Source organism: Apus apus, chromosome 1 (genome assembly GCF_020740795.1).
Source record: "Apus apus isolate bApuApu2 chromosome 1, bApuApu2.pri.cur, whole genome shotgun sequence".
Lineage (NCBI taxonomy): Eukaryota > Metazoa > Chordata > Aves > Apodiformes > Apodidae > Apus > Apus apus.
Window position 1 is genome coordinate 127610591 of NC_067282.1, and position 20337 is coordinate 127630927.

Below are 20337 nucleotides of genomic sequence, written 5' to 3' on the forward strand. Positions count from 1 at the left end.
CTATTTCACTTAATTGTCTGCTTCAACAATGGCACTTTGCTTTAGTTGTCTATAAATTAATAATCTCAATCAACATTGCCACCTCAGTTGCCTCTTTAATCACTGGAGAGAGGGGAATCCTATGTCTGAAAATAGATTTGACTAGCAGAGAGATTTGACTAAAAATAGCTTTCCAAAATGCTGAATGAGGTTTTTTTTCTTTTTTTTTTTTTTAACTCAAAGCTGTTATGCTTTTCTTCCAGATATGCCCAGACTTTGAACAGATCCAAGCATGGATATTATCTTTTCAGTTTTTCAGATGCACCAGGCTAGGAATGTTTTCCGAGCAGCTCATTCTTGCCTTTTCAAAGAGGAAGCAACTTAGCAAACCAGTCATCTGACCAGCCAAAGCAACCCTGAATGCCTTTCCTCCCCCCAGATCAACATTACTTACTGAGCTCCCACCCTGAAAAAGCAACAGCCATGAAAAACCAAACCAAAACAAAGCAAAAAAAAAAACCAAACCCAAACCCCTTTAGGTTTTAGGGTTTCCCCGTTGCTGTCGATCCCAGATGGGCAGCGCTCACAATAGTGCATAGCTGAAAAACTCAGGCGGATAGTCTGAGCAGTGATTTTGCTTTGAGGTCTAACAGCGTTTCTCTGTGCTGCCCAGCAGATGGCAAGAGTGTGTTGGTGGTTCTTCTTCTCCAAAGTCATCGAGCTACTTGATACGGTAAGGAGGGCTCGGCTCCTGAGCGGGACTGGTGCTGCTGGGAATAAATTACTCCCTTGTCAAAACAGGACAGGGTACCAAAAGTAATGTCCTCTCTCGATCCTGTATTGATCTGGGAGATGCTTTCCAGGAAATACTGTTTTCATGGATTCTGCTCTGCCTGTTTGTAGGAATAAGGCTGATACTGTTAAAGAAGGGGGCTCAGCTTCAGCATGCTGGTTTTTTGACAGTGCTTGGCCTGCAGGAGTCTAGCACCACCCCCGGGTATCATATTAGTTGGCGTCCTCAAAAGCTTCTTTCCAGAAAAGAATCACTGCTGTAACAGTTGCCTGTCTCCATACCAGTGGCCACAAATTTTCACTCCTCAGCATCCTTTCTGTGGGTGGGAATTCCCTCCTAACCACAGGGTTAGGGGAGATGTTTTAACCATGGCTATTGTGAGATGGTCCCCCAAGATCTTAGCTACCAGCTGATTAGGGCTGCCAGACAGGATCTGCATTGCCAGTCTGGCTGAGTAACAGTGGTTAGTTGAGCAGTAAAGAAACTGCAAATGTATATGTATGTGTCCTGCTGCTTCTGCTGCCACAGATTATCCCAAAGTTGTGTCTTAAAGGTTTGTGTCCCATACAAAATTTAAAGTTCACCTGAAGACAGTACTTTTTTATAGATTGTCTTAAGGTGTCTTCCTACATTATAAATAACTGACTGAACTAACAAGGGAATTCCATTTCTCTGCTTGGTCAGCAGAAGTAAGCTGTGTCCTAGCCTGTCGTAGACTTCACAGTCTGCTGCTCTCTGGGGGACAAGTTGACAGCACACTGTCTGAAAAGTGAATCGGCACGTGGAGCCCTCCTTGGCCCATGGCCAGTGTGTTAACCAGTTTTCTTTCTGTTTTCATGAGCAACAAAAGCAGCTTTTTGAAAGCCCTGTGTCTTTGAAAAGCAGTTTCACTTTTCGTGTACACGTGTGCACAACAAAATACAGTGACCTGACACATATTCATCTGCCAGAATAATTCTCTTCACTAATTCAAATTCCAGAAGGGTTTGAGCATTCAACACAACACATTTTTTTTGTGGATCATTTTCTGGTATCAGTAAACATCTAACCTCTGTCCTGAAAAGCACCAAACTTAAGCAACTGCAAATCATATGGAAACTAAAAGACTCAGGTGTGCCCTTTTTTGACTTAGGGACCTGAAGCCAGTGGTAAAAACAGTTGGGGCTCTGTAGAAGGTATTCTACCCTCCAGTTCTTCCCCATTCCAGATAATGTAAGATCTATTGCATGTGTTGATTTTCACCAGTTTTATACACAGCAGAGTAAATGGGTTTGGGAGATTGAGAATAATAATTAACTACTCTTAACCACTTTTAGTGTAAAATCTTTTGTCTAAACACATCAACTTAAGATTTTCCTTTTTCTGGTTTCTTTCAGATTTTCTTTATACTACGCAAGAAACAAGAACAGGTGACTTTTCTGCATGTGTACCATCATGGCACTATGCTGTTCAACTGGTGGTTGGGGGTCAAATATGTGCCTGGAGGACAAGGTATGATTACATAGCCCTACACTAGTTTCTGGGATATTCTTTTTTTGAAAGCCACATTGGCTACATGGCCTTTACACCAGTAAAGAATGCTTCAGTCAGAAGTTTGGTGCCTTTCTTAGTATCTAAACAGTAGATTGGGATGGATATATACCAAAATGAGAAGGGAGAATATGATATTCTTCCTAAGCAGAGTTTGGATTGAAGATTCATGCATAGGGGTGATTCAATGTATTTTTGAAAGCATCATCATGGTGGCTGTGAGCTCATCACAGGGTTAGTCTTGAATGGTTTGTGTGTCTTGTTCACCGTGACTTCTTTACTCCTCAGCCTTCTTTATTGGGATGCTTAACTCCTTTGTACACATCTTCATGTATGGCTATTATGCTCTGTCCAGCCTGGGACCACAAATGCACCGTTACCTGTGGTGGAAGCATTACCTAACCATCATGCAGCTGGTAATCAGTTCCATTTGTTCATCTCTGCACTTCTGTGTCTCGGGTGTGATGGTCCTGCTGTCTGTCTCTGTCCCCTCACTGGCTCAATTCTTGCTGTTTGCTGCCTGTAGAAGTCACCGTGTCCTTAGGTGTCATCAGGAACCACTATGAGAGGTGAACTGATTGGTCACCTGCTTTGAATAGTACTCCCACAAAACCAGCCTTCAGTGACCATATCAACTAATAAGCCCCCACCTTTGTAATGGAAAGGAAAGAAAAACAAATTAAAACCTTGATTTCTCCTTTTTCTGTTGTATAGGGCAGCCTTTTCTCCTCTGGAGCCCTGAAAATAGAGCTTGATTTTGAAAAGTTTCTGTGGTAACTTGGGAAAACTTTGGATTCTCAGTAAGGCAGGGGATTGGGCAGCCTTCCTTCTGTTTCTTCAGAAAGGAAGAGAATGTGTAACTGCAGGCAAACAGACAAGTTAAAGAAAAAATATGTGCATTTTTCTGTAAAGAATCCCTTTGAATTTTCTTTCCCTCTTCCCTGAAGAGGTGAGAAATCCTGACAACCCTGTGGTTTCTCAAAGATTCAGCATAAAAGCAATGTGTCAGACAAGGACAATTATTACAGCTAACATGTGGGAGAGTTAATTCCATACGAAGAGATGTTATGCAAACAAAAACACACAGTTACTGGAGGAGAGAAGGAAGAGCTGGGGTAGATGTAAAATAGTTGTGGACTGAAGGCTGGTCTGAAATTCCTATTTAGCCTGAATGGCAAAAGCAGAACAAGAAAGTATTGCATTAAGTGAAAAGGTATTTGTAATGCAAAATATAGCACAGGAAAACAAGTTTTATTTAACATACTTTCAGTAGGTAGAACTCCTTGCTTCAGAGTATTGAGACAGGTGACTCAGTGAGGTATTTAAAAAAAAATTAAAAATTACTAATGTTTAAATTAATAAAAGTAGCATTGGTAGTTCCTCTCTGTAAGCTAAAATGCATACCAAAATCATAAGCCGTACAATAATCTGATTACCACTGAGGAAGAGAAGGGAGTCTCCCACCTTTAGTTTCCATATTCCAAGGTCTCGGTTACTGGCTTGTAGCAGAGAAGTGGCACAAGGGCAGAGGTCTGCTCCTAGCTGGGAGAGGCTGGATTCCAAACCTGCTCCTTGCAGCAGTGGGCAAACCTCAGCGTTTGGAGGGCACGTGGCACCTTTTCACATTGGAGAAACATTGCTGGGCTTGAAAGAGAAATTCTTCAGGAGAGGCAAGCAAGTGGTAGTCTGAGCTGAGGATACTACTAGTATGTTACCTAGTATGTATATGCTTTATGATGGACAAAGCAGTCAGTGGTGTGTGTCTCATGGAGGATTCCTAATCTGGCTGCTTCTTTTTCCCCCCCTCTTCCAGTGCCAGTTTGTAGCCATTGCTGTTCATTCCTCCTACAACCTCTTCACAGAATGCCCATTCCCTGATGGCTTCAACACTGCAGTCTTCCTATACATTCTCAGCCTCATCGCACTCTTCCTACGCTTCTACTATCGGACCTACATTAGGGGGAAGCAGGAGAAGCTAACTTAAAGAAAACCAAAGCAGAGAGTGGGCTCAGCTTGATGAACTTCCACATTCTCTGCTGTTTCCCACGTGACTGTATGAAGAAAATATATTTGGGAAGTGTGCGTGAGGCTCACGAGTGCAGACTCATGGTTGCCTTCAGATATCTCAAGTTAGGAAGAAAAAAGGAAGATCATAAACTCAAGGATTAAGGTGTTGAGGAGCAGGCTTAATTAAGCTGATGCAAAACCAAGCCAAGTAGTCATCAGCCTTTGTGGAATCAGTACAAGAAGATCTTCCCTTCCATCTGTTAGCTCAGTTTGCAATGTCTAGTGTGCAATCATCATTCTTGGCTCATTTCTTAGGCCACAGAGGGTTTCTTTGCATTCCTAAGATTGTCTCAGCTTACTGTTGCAAACCAGGCAGGGTCAGGTGCCTCTAGCCTGAGTCCAGGTGACAGCAGCAGCCAGGAACTAACTGGGACTGCAGGATGCACTCACCTGTATGCTCCATCCCAGCCTTTCCTATTAAGGAAGCTCCCAGTAGGTTTGGGGTGAATTACAGCCCTGATGCTTTAATTATATTAGCATAAGCATGAAGGAAATTGGACATTACATTGTTCAGCTGGATGTGTGCCTCTGTTCCTTCCCTGTTCTGAAGCTTAAGAAGGCATTATTAACACTTTGATCCTAAGTAAGAAACTAATGCAGTAAGAATCATCATGTACCTTTTTCTGGAATGCTTATTTGCCTTTGATTGCTCTCGTAACAGGAGAGAACTGAAGTTCGCATGAAGACTACTTAGCATTATTGCTCTTTATAGATGTCATATTTTTAAATAGAAATAATAAATTGAGGTTCCCTGTTAATAACTTTTTTTCTGCCAGTATAATAATAATAATAATAATAATAATAACAACAACAACAACAACAATGCTATCATTATGAGTATTTTGAAATTTTACTTCTCATCAAATATAAAACCATAAGTAATGACCTCCACTACCTAATTGTACAAATATTAGTGCAAAATGTATCAAGTCAATTCACTGGCCAGTGCAAAGCTGCATAGCTCCATTGACTTTAGCACATCACTTACTGGCTACTTTTTTGCTTCTAAATTGATTTACAACTACGATTTGGCACTTATATTCATCTGCAGACAGTTAAGTACTGTTAAAGTTTTGATCTGGCAATGCTTTGAAATCCTAGCTCAGATTTTAAACTACAAAGTGGTCTTTATTGACTGCATTCTGCTTTGTTGAAGTATTGTGGAGTAGTGACTTTTTTCACAGTTGAAACACAACTCTTGAAGGAGAGGATCAGAATTCCTAACATAGTGCATTGCCATTGCACAGCCAAATTCACTTCAAATGGAAAGAAGTCTAACTCCTCTGGGAATGTCCAGAGGATCAGAAACTAGCCCAAACATAGCAAATGGATGTAGAGAAAAAAACTGTTTGCTTTCTGCCTATCTGGAGTTCAGTGGCTGTGCAAACTAAATGCTACTTGTTGATCTCTGGTCTGTGTTCATATGCCAAACCTTTCCTTTAGCTACTACATGCACATGTATAAGATAAAAGTATTCTTCTATTCCTTGCTCTCCTCCCATTCACACACATACACAAAGAATTCGTTTACATTAGCAGAATGATACATCATAAATGTAATCCCATTGATTTGAACAGTCTTTCTTCTGATTTTCAGTGGTATGAAAATTGAAGCAGGGCTTATTTTACATCCATGTGCTAGCTGTTTTTCTTCAAGCCAAATATTCCTCCATGCCACTTACTATGGAAATTATACTGCTTTTGCATACTAGAATGCTACTTCTTGCTTAACCTTCAAATAATAACACCTCTGGGTGGGTCCTCTCTTCTTCCCTTTGTTTGGTAGGGCAGGAAAAAAATCTGCTGTGTATCTGTACTGTGTTCATGTTGAGACTTTTCCAGAGGCCTCTCCAGCATTGAAGACTTAGTGCAAGTAAAGCTGTTTCACTATTCATTACTCCTATCCATGTAATAATTCACTTGTGGCCCTATCCTGCTTAAACCATAGATACATTTGGCCACCTAGTTTCCTGGTAGAGCATACCTTCTTGCAGCTGGCTAGATTATCTGTGCTTGCAAAGAAATCTAATTAATTTAGATGGTTTTCCTGTATAGGAGGGGATCTCAAGTAGGTCTCAACCTGAGTTTCTCCTCATATAAGCTTTTTCAGATTGTAGTTAATATCTTCTAAGGCTTCACTAATAATTTTATACCAGAGTGAGCATCAAATATTTTTATTTTCCTTGATATATTAATAGTTCATGACTGCTTAGAAATTAGAAATGAACAGGAAATTTGGATGATAGTATGCAATGTTTTTGCAACTCTACTCCTTTTTAAAATGCATACATTTATAAATAAGTCATTTAGCTTTTTTTAAGCAGCCTATGCAGCTTAATGTCTGTGTGTGTGTGTGAGAGAGAGAGAGAGATGGAGCTTACTGCATTGCTTTCTGGACTGTCACAGGCCACATAGCTGGTAGCAAAATACAAACATATGAAATTATTTATTTTTTGTGTACAATACAAAATATTGCCACCTGACAACTTGTAGTATGTGACTGATCACCTACATTGCATGCCTCTGTAACTATTTGTCCTAGACATGCAACCTTAGATCTATCTATTCCTGTCCCTCTTCTTTATAGCCTGAGTGAGTGGTCTGGTCTTGCACTTTTAGAATGGTAAGAGCTTTTTGTCAGTGTGACTTCAATGGCCATAGGATGAAAATTAAGTATTTTCAGTTGAGTGATAAGGAAGGATGAAGTTGACCCAGAAACACAATGATTTGTGTACCAAAATAGATATTGGGATGGAGTACAACTGCTGAAAACAAAATTGCCTTGCAAGAGTATTTGCACTAGCAGTGAAAATTGCACAGGTACAGCTGAATGGCTTTGCATCTTGATTCTTTCCTCCTTCAGATTGCACTCACATGTCTTCATTCTTCTTTGTTAAATCGGGATATCACAGGTGGTACTGGCCACTTGTTGTGACAGGAGAAAAGCCTGAGAGTAGAGGCATGTGCTTCTGGCATGTAGAAGAGAATCAAGGCATAGAAAAAATTCTGCTTTAAGATTAAGTGCCTAGAGTTAAAGACTACATCACAGTAATGCACTGTAAATCAAAAGGGATGGAAATTATAAATTGCAAGTTTGGATGATTCATGCTGTCTGGCAGAGTCCAAAGCTCTGAGGGTGAATTGAAAATATCCTGTTGCAGCTGGATTTGTGAAAAACTCTGGGCCAAATGCTGATTCCACCAATATCACTGACAAAGCCTGCAGATTTCACTGGAAAAAAAGATGGCACAGCTGTATGAAAACCAGTGCACTCAGCTACACAGCCTGCTTTGCTTTGTGAGCAGACTGGAGTGTTATTCAAGTTAAACAAATTACTTTTAAGGGCACAGTTGTGCCAAGTCTCCCCCTTATAAAATATGTGTCATTATACATTCTCAGAGTTCACATAATGCAAGTAGTCTGTTTAAATAAATAAGCTTGATATCTGGTAGTGCTCAGCATCTCTCCTAGTCTTCAAGTCAATGTAAATTATGGATGTTCTGATCAAATTACTTTTTACTTAACTAGACCATTTACTCAATGCTTACTTTCTTTCTGAAGATAAATGAGAAGGATTCTCATTTTAATCAAAATAAAATACAGAAGAGAAAATCAATTACTATTTAATGTTTTTTCCATCAGAGTGTGATGGAATGTTTCCAGAGGAACTTGGACAAAGCAATATAAAATGCAGGAACATGGATGGGTTTAAAGTATTGCATTTTTATATAGACATGCTATCAGAAAATATGGCAATGTGCAGTGTTTTTTAAAAAGGCAGAAGAATTACTCTAAACAATTAATAATAAAGCAAAAGCAGGATACAGTAGATTGCTTTGTACAATAAATAAAAACCTGTTGATACAGATGTAAAACATCTCCAAGCTAACCAATAAAAAAAATCAGATGACCCTGTATAAAGAACAGTGTGAATTAGCTGAATGGGTTGGGCCTTGATAGCTGGAGTGTTTACATCCAGATGTTTACTGTGATTTGTCAATGGCCTTGTACTTAATCCTCCTGAACAGGAAATAAGAGTCTTTTCTCTGGGGTCTCCCCTTGGGACTGTAGCAGTCTCTCTCTCCAGCCTGAATCATCTCAACCCAGAATCAGGTTGCTGGGGAATTATCCAAGTGGAGGAGGCATGGATTTGCCTTTAACCCCTTCTGTTTCTTCTTGCCTTCAGATTGACTTCCTTACCATCTGCCTGAATGGGACTGTTATTTAGGCAACACATGGAGATAAAAAAAAAAAAAAAAAGAAGTTATCTGTGTTGCCCCATAAGGCACATTGGTGGGGTCCTTGTCCACACCAAACGTGTCAAAACACGTCTCTAGCCCCATCAGCACTGAGCGGGAGTGCTGTGGACAGGTTGTGCCTCTAGATGCTGATGTATGTCTCCCCCATCTCAGCATTATGTTTTTGTTTTGGTGAGGCTGTAGCTCTACAGCCACTGTCAGTGAGAGGGAGGGTCCAAGAGGGAGCGAAAAGACTCAAGGTCCTTAAGGTGTCCTTAGTCAGGTAGCTGGGAGCATGTGTGTGTTGTGTGTATGCAGGGGTAGGTGAATGCAGCCCCTGCAGACTGCATTGCTCATTTCTCAACATTTGAGTCCTCACATGTAATGGATCACTCAACTCATTGTGTGGGAGTGTCCCACTGAACAACAGCTCCCAGCAGCCACACCACTGCCATCCCTGCTGCGTCATGGCCTGTTTGGATGCTGCTTTTCAGCCCATGCCAGCCTGGATCAGCCAGCTTCATCTGCCCCAGTACCCAAGAGGAGGGGGAGGCCAGTGAAAAGCTAAAAATGCGTCAGAAGGTGGGGAGCAGTTATGGAAGTCTCACATACAGTGCACGTGATGACACAAGTCTGAGCATGAACATGTATTATCCATGTCCCTGGCATGATGCTGTACGTGGCAGGAGGAAATGGTCCTTCTCTTCTTCCTTGTCATGGGGTTGGTAAGGTAGCACTGGGGATCAGACCTGCCTTTAGGTGAAAGAGAAGACAATCTCTAGCTCAGACAGCATTTCTTCCTCTGCAAAACTGGTGTGAGCTGGGAAGGTAGGGAATCTTAAAAGAATTCCATTAGGCAGCCCCTTGATGCTGCCTAACCGGGAGAGTCCTGTCTACAGCCTCGGGAGAAAACCTACAAATGAGGCTGCAGAATAAGCCACTAATGGTGCTGTGTGGAACAGACTGGGGAAAAAAAGCAACAACCTGGTGAGAGGGAATGACAACAGGCATTATAATTGGATTAGAAGAACTGAGTGGCAGTGGGAGCTGGAGAGAATGGTAAATCGGTGCTGGAGTGTATGGCACTGACTGCGTTTGTGTGCTCAAGGTAGAAAATATTTTTTGCTAAGTCACAAGTATGGGGAGGAATAAATTCTTTGTCAGGGAGTGCCTGGTTAAAACATTAGTAGCACAGCTTAGCATTTGGTATGTCCCACTACTCTGCAGGTCATCTTTTCTCTCCAGTACCTTGGCTTTCTGCTGGTAGGATTCCCCTTCAAGAAAGTATTTGGTATTTTCAGTGCACTCTAAAAATTAGGGCTGCTAAATAAGAATTGCCCCTAAATAAGAATTGCCCCTAAATAAGAATTGCTAAGTAAGAATTGAAATTCCCTGCTTGGAGTAAATGTTTCTTCCCCTTTAACATCATCTTCTTACCCCTTTTTCCTCTCTTTCTGTGTACCCACATATACAGATACCATCCTAGATGCTCAGAATTGTTAAAGCTGTGAAGAAAGTCATTATACTCTACTGAAAACGCTTTTCAGAGCAGCTGTATTTTCCTGCTATATTAATTAATAGTGTGCATTTTCTTCATAAAGTTTTCAGTGAGGCTTTCAGCAAGATGATGTGGGCAAGTCTGTTTCTCCACGTTAGCCTAAGCTCATCTGCCTGCAAATTCAGGATGCAAAACGGCAACACATTTAGAAGGACTAGAAACTTGGGTTTTAATCAAGGGAGAATTTAAATTCAGCATAATCTCTCCCACGCATCAGAGAAGTGCTGCTCCCTGTTGTTGATGAAGGAACCGGAGAACAGATAAAACCTCTTGAGAGGCAGCAGATTTACTAGCCCTCTGTGCATTATCTCACTCTCTGCGTGGTACCCACCACCAGCCCCCCGTGACTGTGTCCCCGGGCCACAGGCTGACTGCCACCGTCCTGAGCAAGATCACTGCACCGGGGAGTTTTTCAAGGTGCCTCTAGGATTGACAAGGGAAGTGTAGGAGGAGGGCTGAGAATGGATGTGTGTTTTCTATTAAGGGGTGTTTGAAAGAGGGAAGGAGATCTGCGATGGTTTGGGTGTGTACGTCCCTCGAGAGGGCTGGGGTTCGGGGACTCGTCTAATGCAATGACAGGTCACATCAATGCAGGGTGGTTGCAAGCAAAAGCAAATGTAACCCTTGTAGAAGGTCACCAGAAGGGGGGTTTGCAGATGGGGAGAAAGGTGTATATATTCAAACCCACGCAGGAACAGCGGGCTGAATGAAAAAACTACCGAGGTGAGGGAGCAGGCACAGGTGCCTGCAAGTCATCCGCTTTGTGTTGTGTTCCTGGTTATATTCATATGCAGATGAAAGCACAGTTGCGTGTCAGTAGATGGCTGTGACTGGCCCTGTGGAAAGGACATAATCACTGAGCAGCCTTCAAAGGTGTTTGTTGTGATGGCCGGGTACCACAGTTCCTGGGGTGCATATTATTAATGTTGACTGGCATTGCCTCCAGGAGTTCTAGCTGAACTTTTCTAGGGATGTTTCCTCCGGAAATAAATTATCCTTGCTGAGGCAAGGTTTGAGTCAGAATATCTTGCATTAGAGGAGCTGATGGATCTGGGAAAAGAGAGTAATTTTCCAGTGTGCAGGACCTTCCTCTGCTTATAATCCTTGACATATGCATTGGTAACAGATCGGCTTGTGGGAGTGCAAAGGTGTGTCTGTATTTACTGCAGTTTGCTTGTCCCAAAGGTTACTATACTGCTTTTCGGAGGTTTGATAAATTAATTCCTTAAATAACTGTAAATAAAAGTGCCACTATTTTCAAAGGGCTGCTCTAGAAAATTTAAATGTTATTTTGCTTCTAGGAATTACTTGTGTGAGTAACGTGGTCCTTTACTGGCACAGCAGCAAAACAGGTCAGCGAGTCTGTGCTCAGCTTTCAGAGGTGAAGTGTAGAACATGACCATGTTATGAGCAAATCCTCACTTACAGTAACCATTCCATTTAATGTAATTGTGTTTTTCTATTTTGGGACAGCTTTTATTATCTTTGGGCATACATCATAGAAGTAATGTTTTAAATTAGGTGAAAACACAGTAACTACAGTGAACTAAGTAAACTATTTGATGGAGCTATGAGTACTACTACCACAAGGATGCAGTGAAAATGTCACTTCAGTGATGCCAAGTGGAAGAAAAAATGTGGTTTTTTTCATGTAATTTAATATTTTCTATACTTTATTTTGTTACAAACCCAGAAACTCCACAAAAGTGGTCTATATATATACATGTAAGATTTAATCCTGCAGTATTTGTACCAATATTTAGTGTATTCCCTGCGGGCCTTGAATATATGAGTTCATGGTTTGCATATAGAAAATCAGATTTTAGCATTGATCATTTTACTGAAGTGTAATTGAAGTTACTGTGTAAAGCTGCTTCAATTTCTTTAATAAAATGTGCATCTAGTGAAACATGCCAGCCTTGGACAGGGGTTGAAGAACGTATCAAAGGGAAAGCACGGTGCGGGGTTGCAACTGCTAACCTGAAGCTAGGCTGGTAGAAATGCTGTCGTCTGCTGGCTTTGGAAACACCTTTTGGTGCTGCACCAATTCTCCGATAAACTGGAGGGAGGATGGGGGAGAGGAAAGCAAAGTGGTTAAAAAAAAAGCCCCGGTCCCTTGCTTTGTTCTCACGACGCCCGGAGGGGGGAGGGAGGGGTGCGCACACGCCGAGAGGCGCCGGGAATACCCGGGGCTCTCGATGACGACTGTCACTGTAGGTGAAGGGAGGTTTTACAGCCCGAGGCGGCCCGGAGCGCAATCCCTTTAGCGAGTAATCCACGCGTGGGGACCGCGCCGCAATCCGCTCCTGCGGGGGCGGGCGGCGGGGCGGCCGCAGCGGGGCTGGGCAGTAGGGCTGGGCAGTGGGGCAGACGGGGGCCGCCGCCCCCCTCCCCGGGCACAGCTGTCCCCGCGGCCCCGCCACCCCTGCGCCCAGCCTCCCGCTCTCGGGAGCGGTGCCGCGAAGCCCCCATTCGCTCCCCCGGCGCGCTGGTCCGGCCGCACCTGCGGGCTGCCGCCGTCGGGCTCCCCTCGGGCGGGATCGGCTGCCCGCAGGGTGCCCCTGCGCCCGCACGGAGAGCCTTGGCGGGGCGGGGCGGGGCGCGGCAGGCCGGGCGGGGGGGTGGAGGGGATGCGGTATCCCGGGGAGGCTGCCGCTGCCTGCGCGGGGGCGCGGAGGAGAAGGGATCCTCTTTGACGTCAAGCGCCCGTACTATAATGATGGCTCGTTCATATCCGGGTTCCCGGGCGGCTCCCCCGGGCCGCGCTCAGCCGCTGGCCGCCGCGCAGTGAGGCGGGGGCGGGCAGGGCAGGGCAGAGGGCAGGGCAGGTCGGCCGTCCGGAGGCGGCGGCGGGGCGGCCCGCGCAGCATGCCCGCCGCCTCAGACGCGCCTGCCTCCTGCCGCCGCTGCCCATGGAGATCGCGCTGGTGACTCTGGAGGACGGCGGCGCCACGGCCATCGAGGGTGGCGAGGATGCCGCGGCCGGCGGCAGCGCCCGGGCCCGGCGGAGGGGCGACTTGCTCCCCATCGCCGGCTCCGCCGCCGCGCCGCGGCTGAGCGACGGCAAGGAGGGCAGCCCGCTGCCGCTGCCAGCGGGCGACGAGCGGGAGCAGCCCCCGCCGGCCCCCCTGGGAGGCAGCGGGAGGCGCCGCAGCAGCAGCAGCAGCAGCCGCAGCCGCAGCAGCAGCAGCAGCGCGGGCAGCCCCAGCGGGCAGGCAGAGCTGTGCGGAGCGGCCCCGCCGCCGCCTCCCCCGCTCTCCGGTGCGGCGGTGGAGATGGGTCCCCCGGAGGAAGGGGGACACCGCCGGGGCATGGCCATGGCGGCGGCAGGCGAGGAGGAGGAGGAAGAGGCAGCCTTGGTGGCAGCGAATCGGGGCGCCATGCACCACCAGCGGGTGCTGATAAACATCTCGGGGCTGCGCTTCGAGACCCAGCTGGGCACCCTCAGCCAGTTCCCCGACACGCTGCTGGGCGACCCGGATAAACGTATGCGCTACTTCGACCCGCTCCGCAACGAGTACTTCTTCGACCGGAACCGGCCCAGCTTCGACGCCATCCTCTACTTCTACCAGTCGGGAGGCAAGCTCCGCCGGCCCGTCAACGTCTCCATCGACGTCTTCGCTGATGAGATCCGCTTCTACCAGCTGGGTGAGGAGGCCATGGAGCGCTTCCGGGAGGACGAGGGCTTCATCAAAGAGGAGGAGAAGCCCCTACCCCGTAACGAGTTCCAGCGCCAGGTCTGGCTCATCTTTGAGTACCCTGAGAGCTCCAGCTCAGCCCGGTCCATCGCCATCGTCTCTGTGCTGGTCATCCTCATCTCCATCATCACCTTCTGCCTGGAGACCCTGCCAGAATTCAGGGACGAGAGGGAGATGCCTGTGCCCCTGCCCCCACAAAGTGGAGGTTTGAATGGCACGACTGAGGACTCCCTACCCATGCAGCCACCCAATAGCCTTTCTGACCCCTTCTTCATCATTGAGACTACCTGTGTGATCTGGTTCACCTTTGAGCTCCTTGTCCGCTTCTTCGCCTGCCCCAGCAAGCCTGAGTTCTCCCGCAACATCATGAACATCATCGATATTGTGGCCATCATCCCTTACTTCATCACCCTGGGCACCGAGCTGGCCCATGAGCAGAAGCAGCCTGGGAATGGCAGTGGCAATGGGGGTGGGGGCCAGCAGCAAGCCATGTCCCTGGCCATCCTGAGAGTCATTCGCCTGGTCAGGGTCTTCAGGATCTTCAAACTCTCCAGGCACTCCAAGGGTTTGCAGATCTTGGGACAGACTTTGAAAGCCAGCATGAGGGAGCTGGGCCTCCTCATCTTCTTCCTCTTCATTGGGGTGATCCTCTTCTCCAGTGCTGTCTACTTTGCTGAGGCTGATGACCCTGAGTCTCATTTCTCCAGCATCCCTGATGCTTTCTGGTGGGCAGTGGTCACCATGACTACTGTGGGCTATGGGGACATGCGACCTGTGACTGTGGGGGGCAAGATTGTGGGTTCCTTGTGTGCCATTGCGGGTGTGCTCACCATCGCCCTGCCTGTCCCTGTCATTGTATCCAACTTCAACTACTTCTACCACCGAGAGACTGATCATGAAGAGCAAACTGTCCTCAAAGATGAGCACAGTAGTGCTCAGGGCAGCACAGCAGGGGAAGATGCGAAGAGAAGATCCAGTGGAAACTCTCTGGACAAATCTGTTGTGCACTTGGAAAACAGTGAGGGGTTCAGCAGTGGCACTGGCTCCTTAGAGAAAGCCAATATCAAAGCTAGAAGTAATGTAGATCTCAGAAAATCTCTCTATGCTTTCTGTCTGAACACCAACAGGGAAACAGACCTGTAAGGAGAGGAGAGAGAGTTCAGAGGTGCAAAAGTATTTGCTGCTGTCAGAAACTTATAATTATACTTTTGGTACGAGTTAGTTTTTTAAACCAGACTGTATTTTATAAATTGATCACTGCCCTGAGCAGTCCTCCAGGAATACTTGTTTTTATGTTCTTTTTCCATGACACAAAGGGTCACCTATTTTTAAAATAGACTAAGAATAAGCTACGCTCCATGATGCAGGAGCTGGTAAATTATAACAGTGCAAAATCTAATTTGTAGAAACTTGTTCTAGCAAATTTTTGTTGGTTTTAAATGGGTTATTTGTAAGCAATTCAGTTACTCCAAGTTTAGTATTAAAGAGCTGGGGGCTGTATGTGAGAAGAATGAATGGGTTTGGAGGGGGGAAATTAAGGTTTTTTGTACTGTAGTTTCAAACTTAAATTATTCCAGTATATTTTATATCTGTATTTATGGTTGAAAGGGGATTTCTCATTCCTGTGAAATACAAGGTTGTTAAAGCACTGGCAACATTAGCAGATCAGCACTTTCAGATTTCCCAGTTGTCATCCATCGGTACAGATCTGGTTATCTAGTATGTGAAGTGAATTTGGTGCTTTTAACCCTACTGCAGAAAACTTTCATTGCCACTGTTGTGTTAGTTTCTTGTGAGCCTTAAATTATTAAATATTGTAGACATACTTCTTTACAAATAGTTTTATTAATTACCTTACTGTTTCAGAATTTCTAAATAATTCAGTCCTGTGCTTACTGCCCCCACTCAAAAAAATATCTATGTGCAGCGCTTTTTTTTGCCTTTTTTTTTTTTTGATAGTTCTGCAGTTTTATACATTTGTTATATGTTTGAGACTGTAAGAAGAACATTGTCTGCTGTTACTGATGTCGATCCAAGTGCACAACAGATCAAAAACATGAGGGAGTGGATAGATCGAACAAGAAAGTAGAAGATGAGTTCAGTATCTGCAAAACTGTTTTCGTTGTACGCTCCAGATTCCCTTGGCATGTGTATCAGTTACCTTTATGTATCCATACCATTTGTGTGCACAGTTCACTGGTTTTAATTATCATAGACTGGAAACAAACGACACTCAGAGTCTAACATGGCACGCCGTGCTGCTTAAATAACCATTGTGTGGCTTGTATTTTGGATTTGGATGGAAAGCATCACCTTTCATCAAAACATATCCTTGTTTTCTTTTATTTCCAAACAAAAACTTTTCAGTGCTGTGGATTTTACAGTTAAGATGATGCTGAGAGACGAATGACACGTTATCTTCATCATAACACAGCACTGTATGGCTTACTAGTGAAGACTGACACCAAATTGCTTCTTTTCTTTAAGTCAAAGACCTGTGTTACTATTTTTCTTGCAAAGGACATCTCTGTTTTCCCCTCAGACTTCTGTTTTATTGCTGAAGGATGTTCCATGCCTTTACCATATACTATGGCACAGCAAGAGTAGCAGAAAGAGAAGCCTTGACTGCAAACGCTCAAGGTTTGTTTCTAACAAATTTTCTAATGCAACTAAGTAAATACTAAATCAGGGTTAGAATTTGTGCAAGTACCTCAGATGTATGTCCTGTGATAAATTTAAATTAGCTTTTCAAAACAGTCTTTTGATGTTCCCTTTTCCAGACACAAATTCTGCTTACCGGTCCCTTACCATGCCATTTAATGATTATGGCCCAGTGAATTATGTTTTTATCTTCTTGTTCAGTAAAACAGGCATGGTGACAAGCAAGTAGTATTTTTTTCATGTTTGGTGTAAAGAACTGTCACACAGAGCACAGCCCAGAACCCAAAGGTGACAAGGAAGGAAGTTGAATCTGATAACAGAAAATAGGATTTTTTACATTAACTTTAGATGGTGGTTTCTTGCTTTACTTATTTATTTAGGTGGGGAATGATGCTGTAATATGTTGAGAAACTGTCTGCAACAAGACTGGCAGAAAAAGTGCCCAGTCCAGCTGCACTCCAGACGCAGGCAGATCTGCTGTTTGCTTTAGCAGGAGTTTTTGCATCCAGGTGAAGTGCAGGATTAGTCCTTTCGTGAGACTAAATCTAAGATGAAACAAAGAAGTTGGATAATTGCCTGCTGGACATGCTGAGGTCTAGGTCGTTGATGGACTTGAAGTGAAGTGTTTTGCTCAGGCAAATGGTTCAATTTACTTTCAGTGATTAAATCCATGTGACTCACCTGAATAAGTGCCAGACAATGCAGTGGCTCTTTTAGGATCAAATTCTGGTTGTATCTTCCTCTACTACTCCCACCTTCCTCACTGCTACTATCTTCCATAGTCTGCTGTTTCAATTGCATGTTGTTCTGAGTTAGCTGTCAGCTCCTCAGAGCTGGGGCAATATTTATATTCAGTCCCTTGTTTAATGCTTATGGCCAGGCCTTCTGGATATTAATGATCTGAGTTATAATGGCTATATAATTATTATAAACATAATAATTATTGCAGTTAGTGGAGTAACACTGGTGTAAAACTGATGTAGGTGAAGCAGATCAGGGCTATGGGGAGTGGGTGGAGCTGATCTTAAAAGCCCATTGCTGATGGAAAGGGAAGGCCTTGTCTTTCTCTTCTTGTCTTTCAGTTTTCTTCCACTGTGTGCCCTTTTGTTGCTTACCCTGAACAGGTTTTGTCCTTGTGCAAGTAAGTGTATGTGCAAGTGCTGCCTTCTCTTCCAGGAGCTGCTTGAGCTCACTAATCTGGCAGAAAATCCAATGCAGCAACAAGTAGATCCTTTTCTGTCAATTTAGTAGGTTAGCATGAGTGCCAGAGCCACTGCAAGGAATGTGGAAAGTCAGTGGTGCAGGGAAGTGAAGAAGCAGGGGGGAGGGAAATCCTTACCCTTCAGTGACAGTGAACTGTTTGATTATCGTGCATGCTTGTTGAACCCTGCTTCATGTTTGGGTCTTCCAAGGTGTCATGAACCGACAGCATCAGAGAGGCTGCCAGAAGTCAGGATGCCACACAAGGTGCTGCTGGAGCCACTCTGCAAAATTCAGCCCTGGATTCAAGCCTATGTGCCCTGCTATAACTGAGAGCAGGGTTTGTCCCAGTCAAGATCATGCTTTATGAGAGCAAAATGCCCTGATTCCTTCACAGGGTTCTCTGCAAGCTTGTCAAACCTTTCCCTGACCTTCAGTTTCAACATGCTGCGTTTTTCCATAATAAAGCAACACAACTTTCCAATAAAAAGAAAACCAATTATTCTCAAAGTATGGTTGAAAAGATCTGTTTGGCTTGGTTTGCTAAACAGTTGTCAAGCACAATTCAGGCAAACTCAGCTTTGACACCTTCTTTACAAGGATGCATAATTTCTGTTGGCTTATAAGGCAGTAAAGGATTTGCTTTCTAATGAGAGAGGTTGCTGCCAGACACTGAGTAATACGACCAAAAACATGGTTAGATTAGACTTCAGCAAAGCACTTAGCGTGGGCTCAGCTTTAAGCACATGCATAAGTAAAGCATTATTCAGCAGGTATTTCAGATGCACTGATTGTACCCTACTGAAACCTGAGAGCCATCAGTTCCCACCAGACTTTAGTGCAAATATTTTGGTACATGGTATAGTTTGTGAGCCTGAAAACAAGCAGTGCTGCAGGACACTGTAATCAGAGCATCAGATTCTCAATACAGAAAGGGTGCCTATATTCCCAAAGGTGCTGCTGATCATCAGAGCAGCCTTCTTAACATGATTGGTTGCAAAGTGAGTACCAGAGTTGTCTGCATGAAGAACTGCAACAGCATGTTTTTGTGCTTGGGATACAAACACTGCTGAAGCCTTGTAATGTGCTGATGCAAATTTCTGTTGCAAAAGTGTATGAGAGAAAATGAAAACCAGATCACTATGAGAAAGCACCTATAAAATTGAAACAGGAAGAGAGTGTAGGCTATGTATGCCAATTCTAGGCTCATTACAAGAAGGAAATCTGTCCAATCCATTATTGATTTTATGTTAGTTGACCTGGAATGAAAAGCACACTGAATAAAACCTCTTTGGAATATCAAAAGCCACAAGATATCAGAGCTGAATGAATAGCAAATAATTGCAAACATTAAAAAAACAACAACAAAACAAACAAGCAAACAGAACCACAAAAAATAAACAAAACGAATCCCAACAAAAAACCAAAAACAAACCAACCCTTTTTTGTAAACTCTTTTGACTAAGAGCTACATCAGGGAAGGTTTCTCACCCCATCCATGCCTACATGCCATAGTTACTGCTGGCTTGTCATTGTGTGGGCAGTATGTACTGAAATGCATTACCTTTCCATTCTTCCAGTTTGGGGATTCTGAAGTGAATATTCTTTTAGTTCACTGGTAATGTAACTTTAGTTTGCTTAGCCTGGCCTCAAGGGGAGTCAACAGCCCCATTTTACTTTTCCATCATTCTAAAAAAATGATAAAACAGTAGCTGGCAGTTATATAATACCATTCATCTCCTAGAGCTGTATGAACAATAGTACAGTGATCTGTATAGAAACATGGTAAAGGAAAAGCTGTGGGAGAGAAAACAGCCTTTCAAAGGGGAGAGGGCTAGGAGAGGCATAAAAATTAGTAGGCTTGGCTGGACTGGGACTTCTAATATGTGAGATCTCAGGGAGGAAGAGAAGGGAGGAGAGAGATTCACCCTTTGGTCTCCTTTCTGGTCTCTTGGTGGCTCTGCTGACAAGGGCTGTATGTCAGCATCTGTGCACTGTGACCCATCTGGTGGGGTCACAGAGGGAGAATTAATGCTGCTTTGAGCAGCATGAACAAATCCCTCTTTTGTGTGCTCTTTTTATTTAGGCTCTGTAAGGAGAAAGTGGCACCTCTGATGGTGGTTCCCTGGCCTCTTGCGCTGAGAACTCTGCTGTTTGGGGGGGGGGGACGGGGCTCTTGATTCACAGCACAGAGAACAGTACTCTGAAGTAGCTTCCCTTCTCCACACACTGCTGCTCACCTCTCATTAGAGGTAACAAAGCAAATACAGTGTGCTTTCAGTCTCATGGAAGGTATGGATATGTGTATAAAAACTTCTTCTGAAATATATTAGTGAAGCTAGTTCTGAGGTAAAACAGGAAGACCATATAATGGCATATAACAATGCCACTTGGCCCTAGTGAGGAATGTCACCACCCAGCTGAGATTTGTATAGCTCTTTTGGCAAGACATCATGACCAGTGGTAAAATTTGACAAGGGCCTGCGCGCAGATTGCAGCCATGGTTAAGGAATAATGAAAGGAGGGCTTTAATTAACTAATTAACTTTGGCTTGCTACTTGGCCATGGATGGGACCGGTGTGTTGTATGGCAGTCAGTGTGTTGGAGAAACAGG

At 44.3% G+C, this 20337-nt stretch overlaps 2 protein-coding genes across 6 annotated transcripts in view; both read left to right on the forward strand.

The window, feature by feature from the left end:
- LOC127382293 (elongation of very long chain fatty acids protein 4-like) overlaps positions 1-20337 on the forward strand; it is a 130454-nt gene that overhangs the window by 88442 nt on the left and 21675 nt on the right. For 3 of the 5 annotated variants that reach the window (XM_051613708.1, XM_051613687.1, XM_051613697.1), the window contains 4 exons: positions 656-712; positions 2149-2263; positions 2591-2718; positions 4116-4737. In XM_051613708.1, coding sequence (XP_051469668.1) covers positions 656-712; positions 2149-2263; positions 2591-2718; positions 4116-4286 — 471 coding nt within the window. In that variant the 3' untranslated portion in view covers positions 4287-4737. Of the gene's footprint in view, positions 1-655; positions 713-2148; positions 2264-2590; positions 2719-4115; positions 4738-20337 lie in introns of those variants that run through there. The other 2 variants (XR_007888918.1, XM_051613717.1) reach the window with 1 other exon arrangement.
- On the forward strand, positions 13077-15740 carry LOC127382278 (potassium voltage-gated channel subfamily A member 5-like). Its single transcript, XM_051613663.1, has one exon. It carries the CDS (start codon positions 13077-13079, stop codon positions 15003-15005), a length of 1929 nt encoding a protein of 642 aa, XP_051469623.1. The 3' UTR covers positions 15006-15740.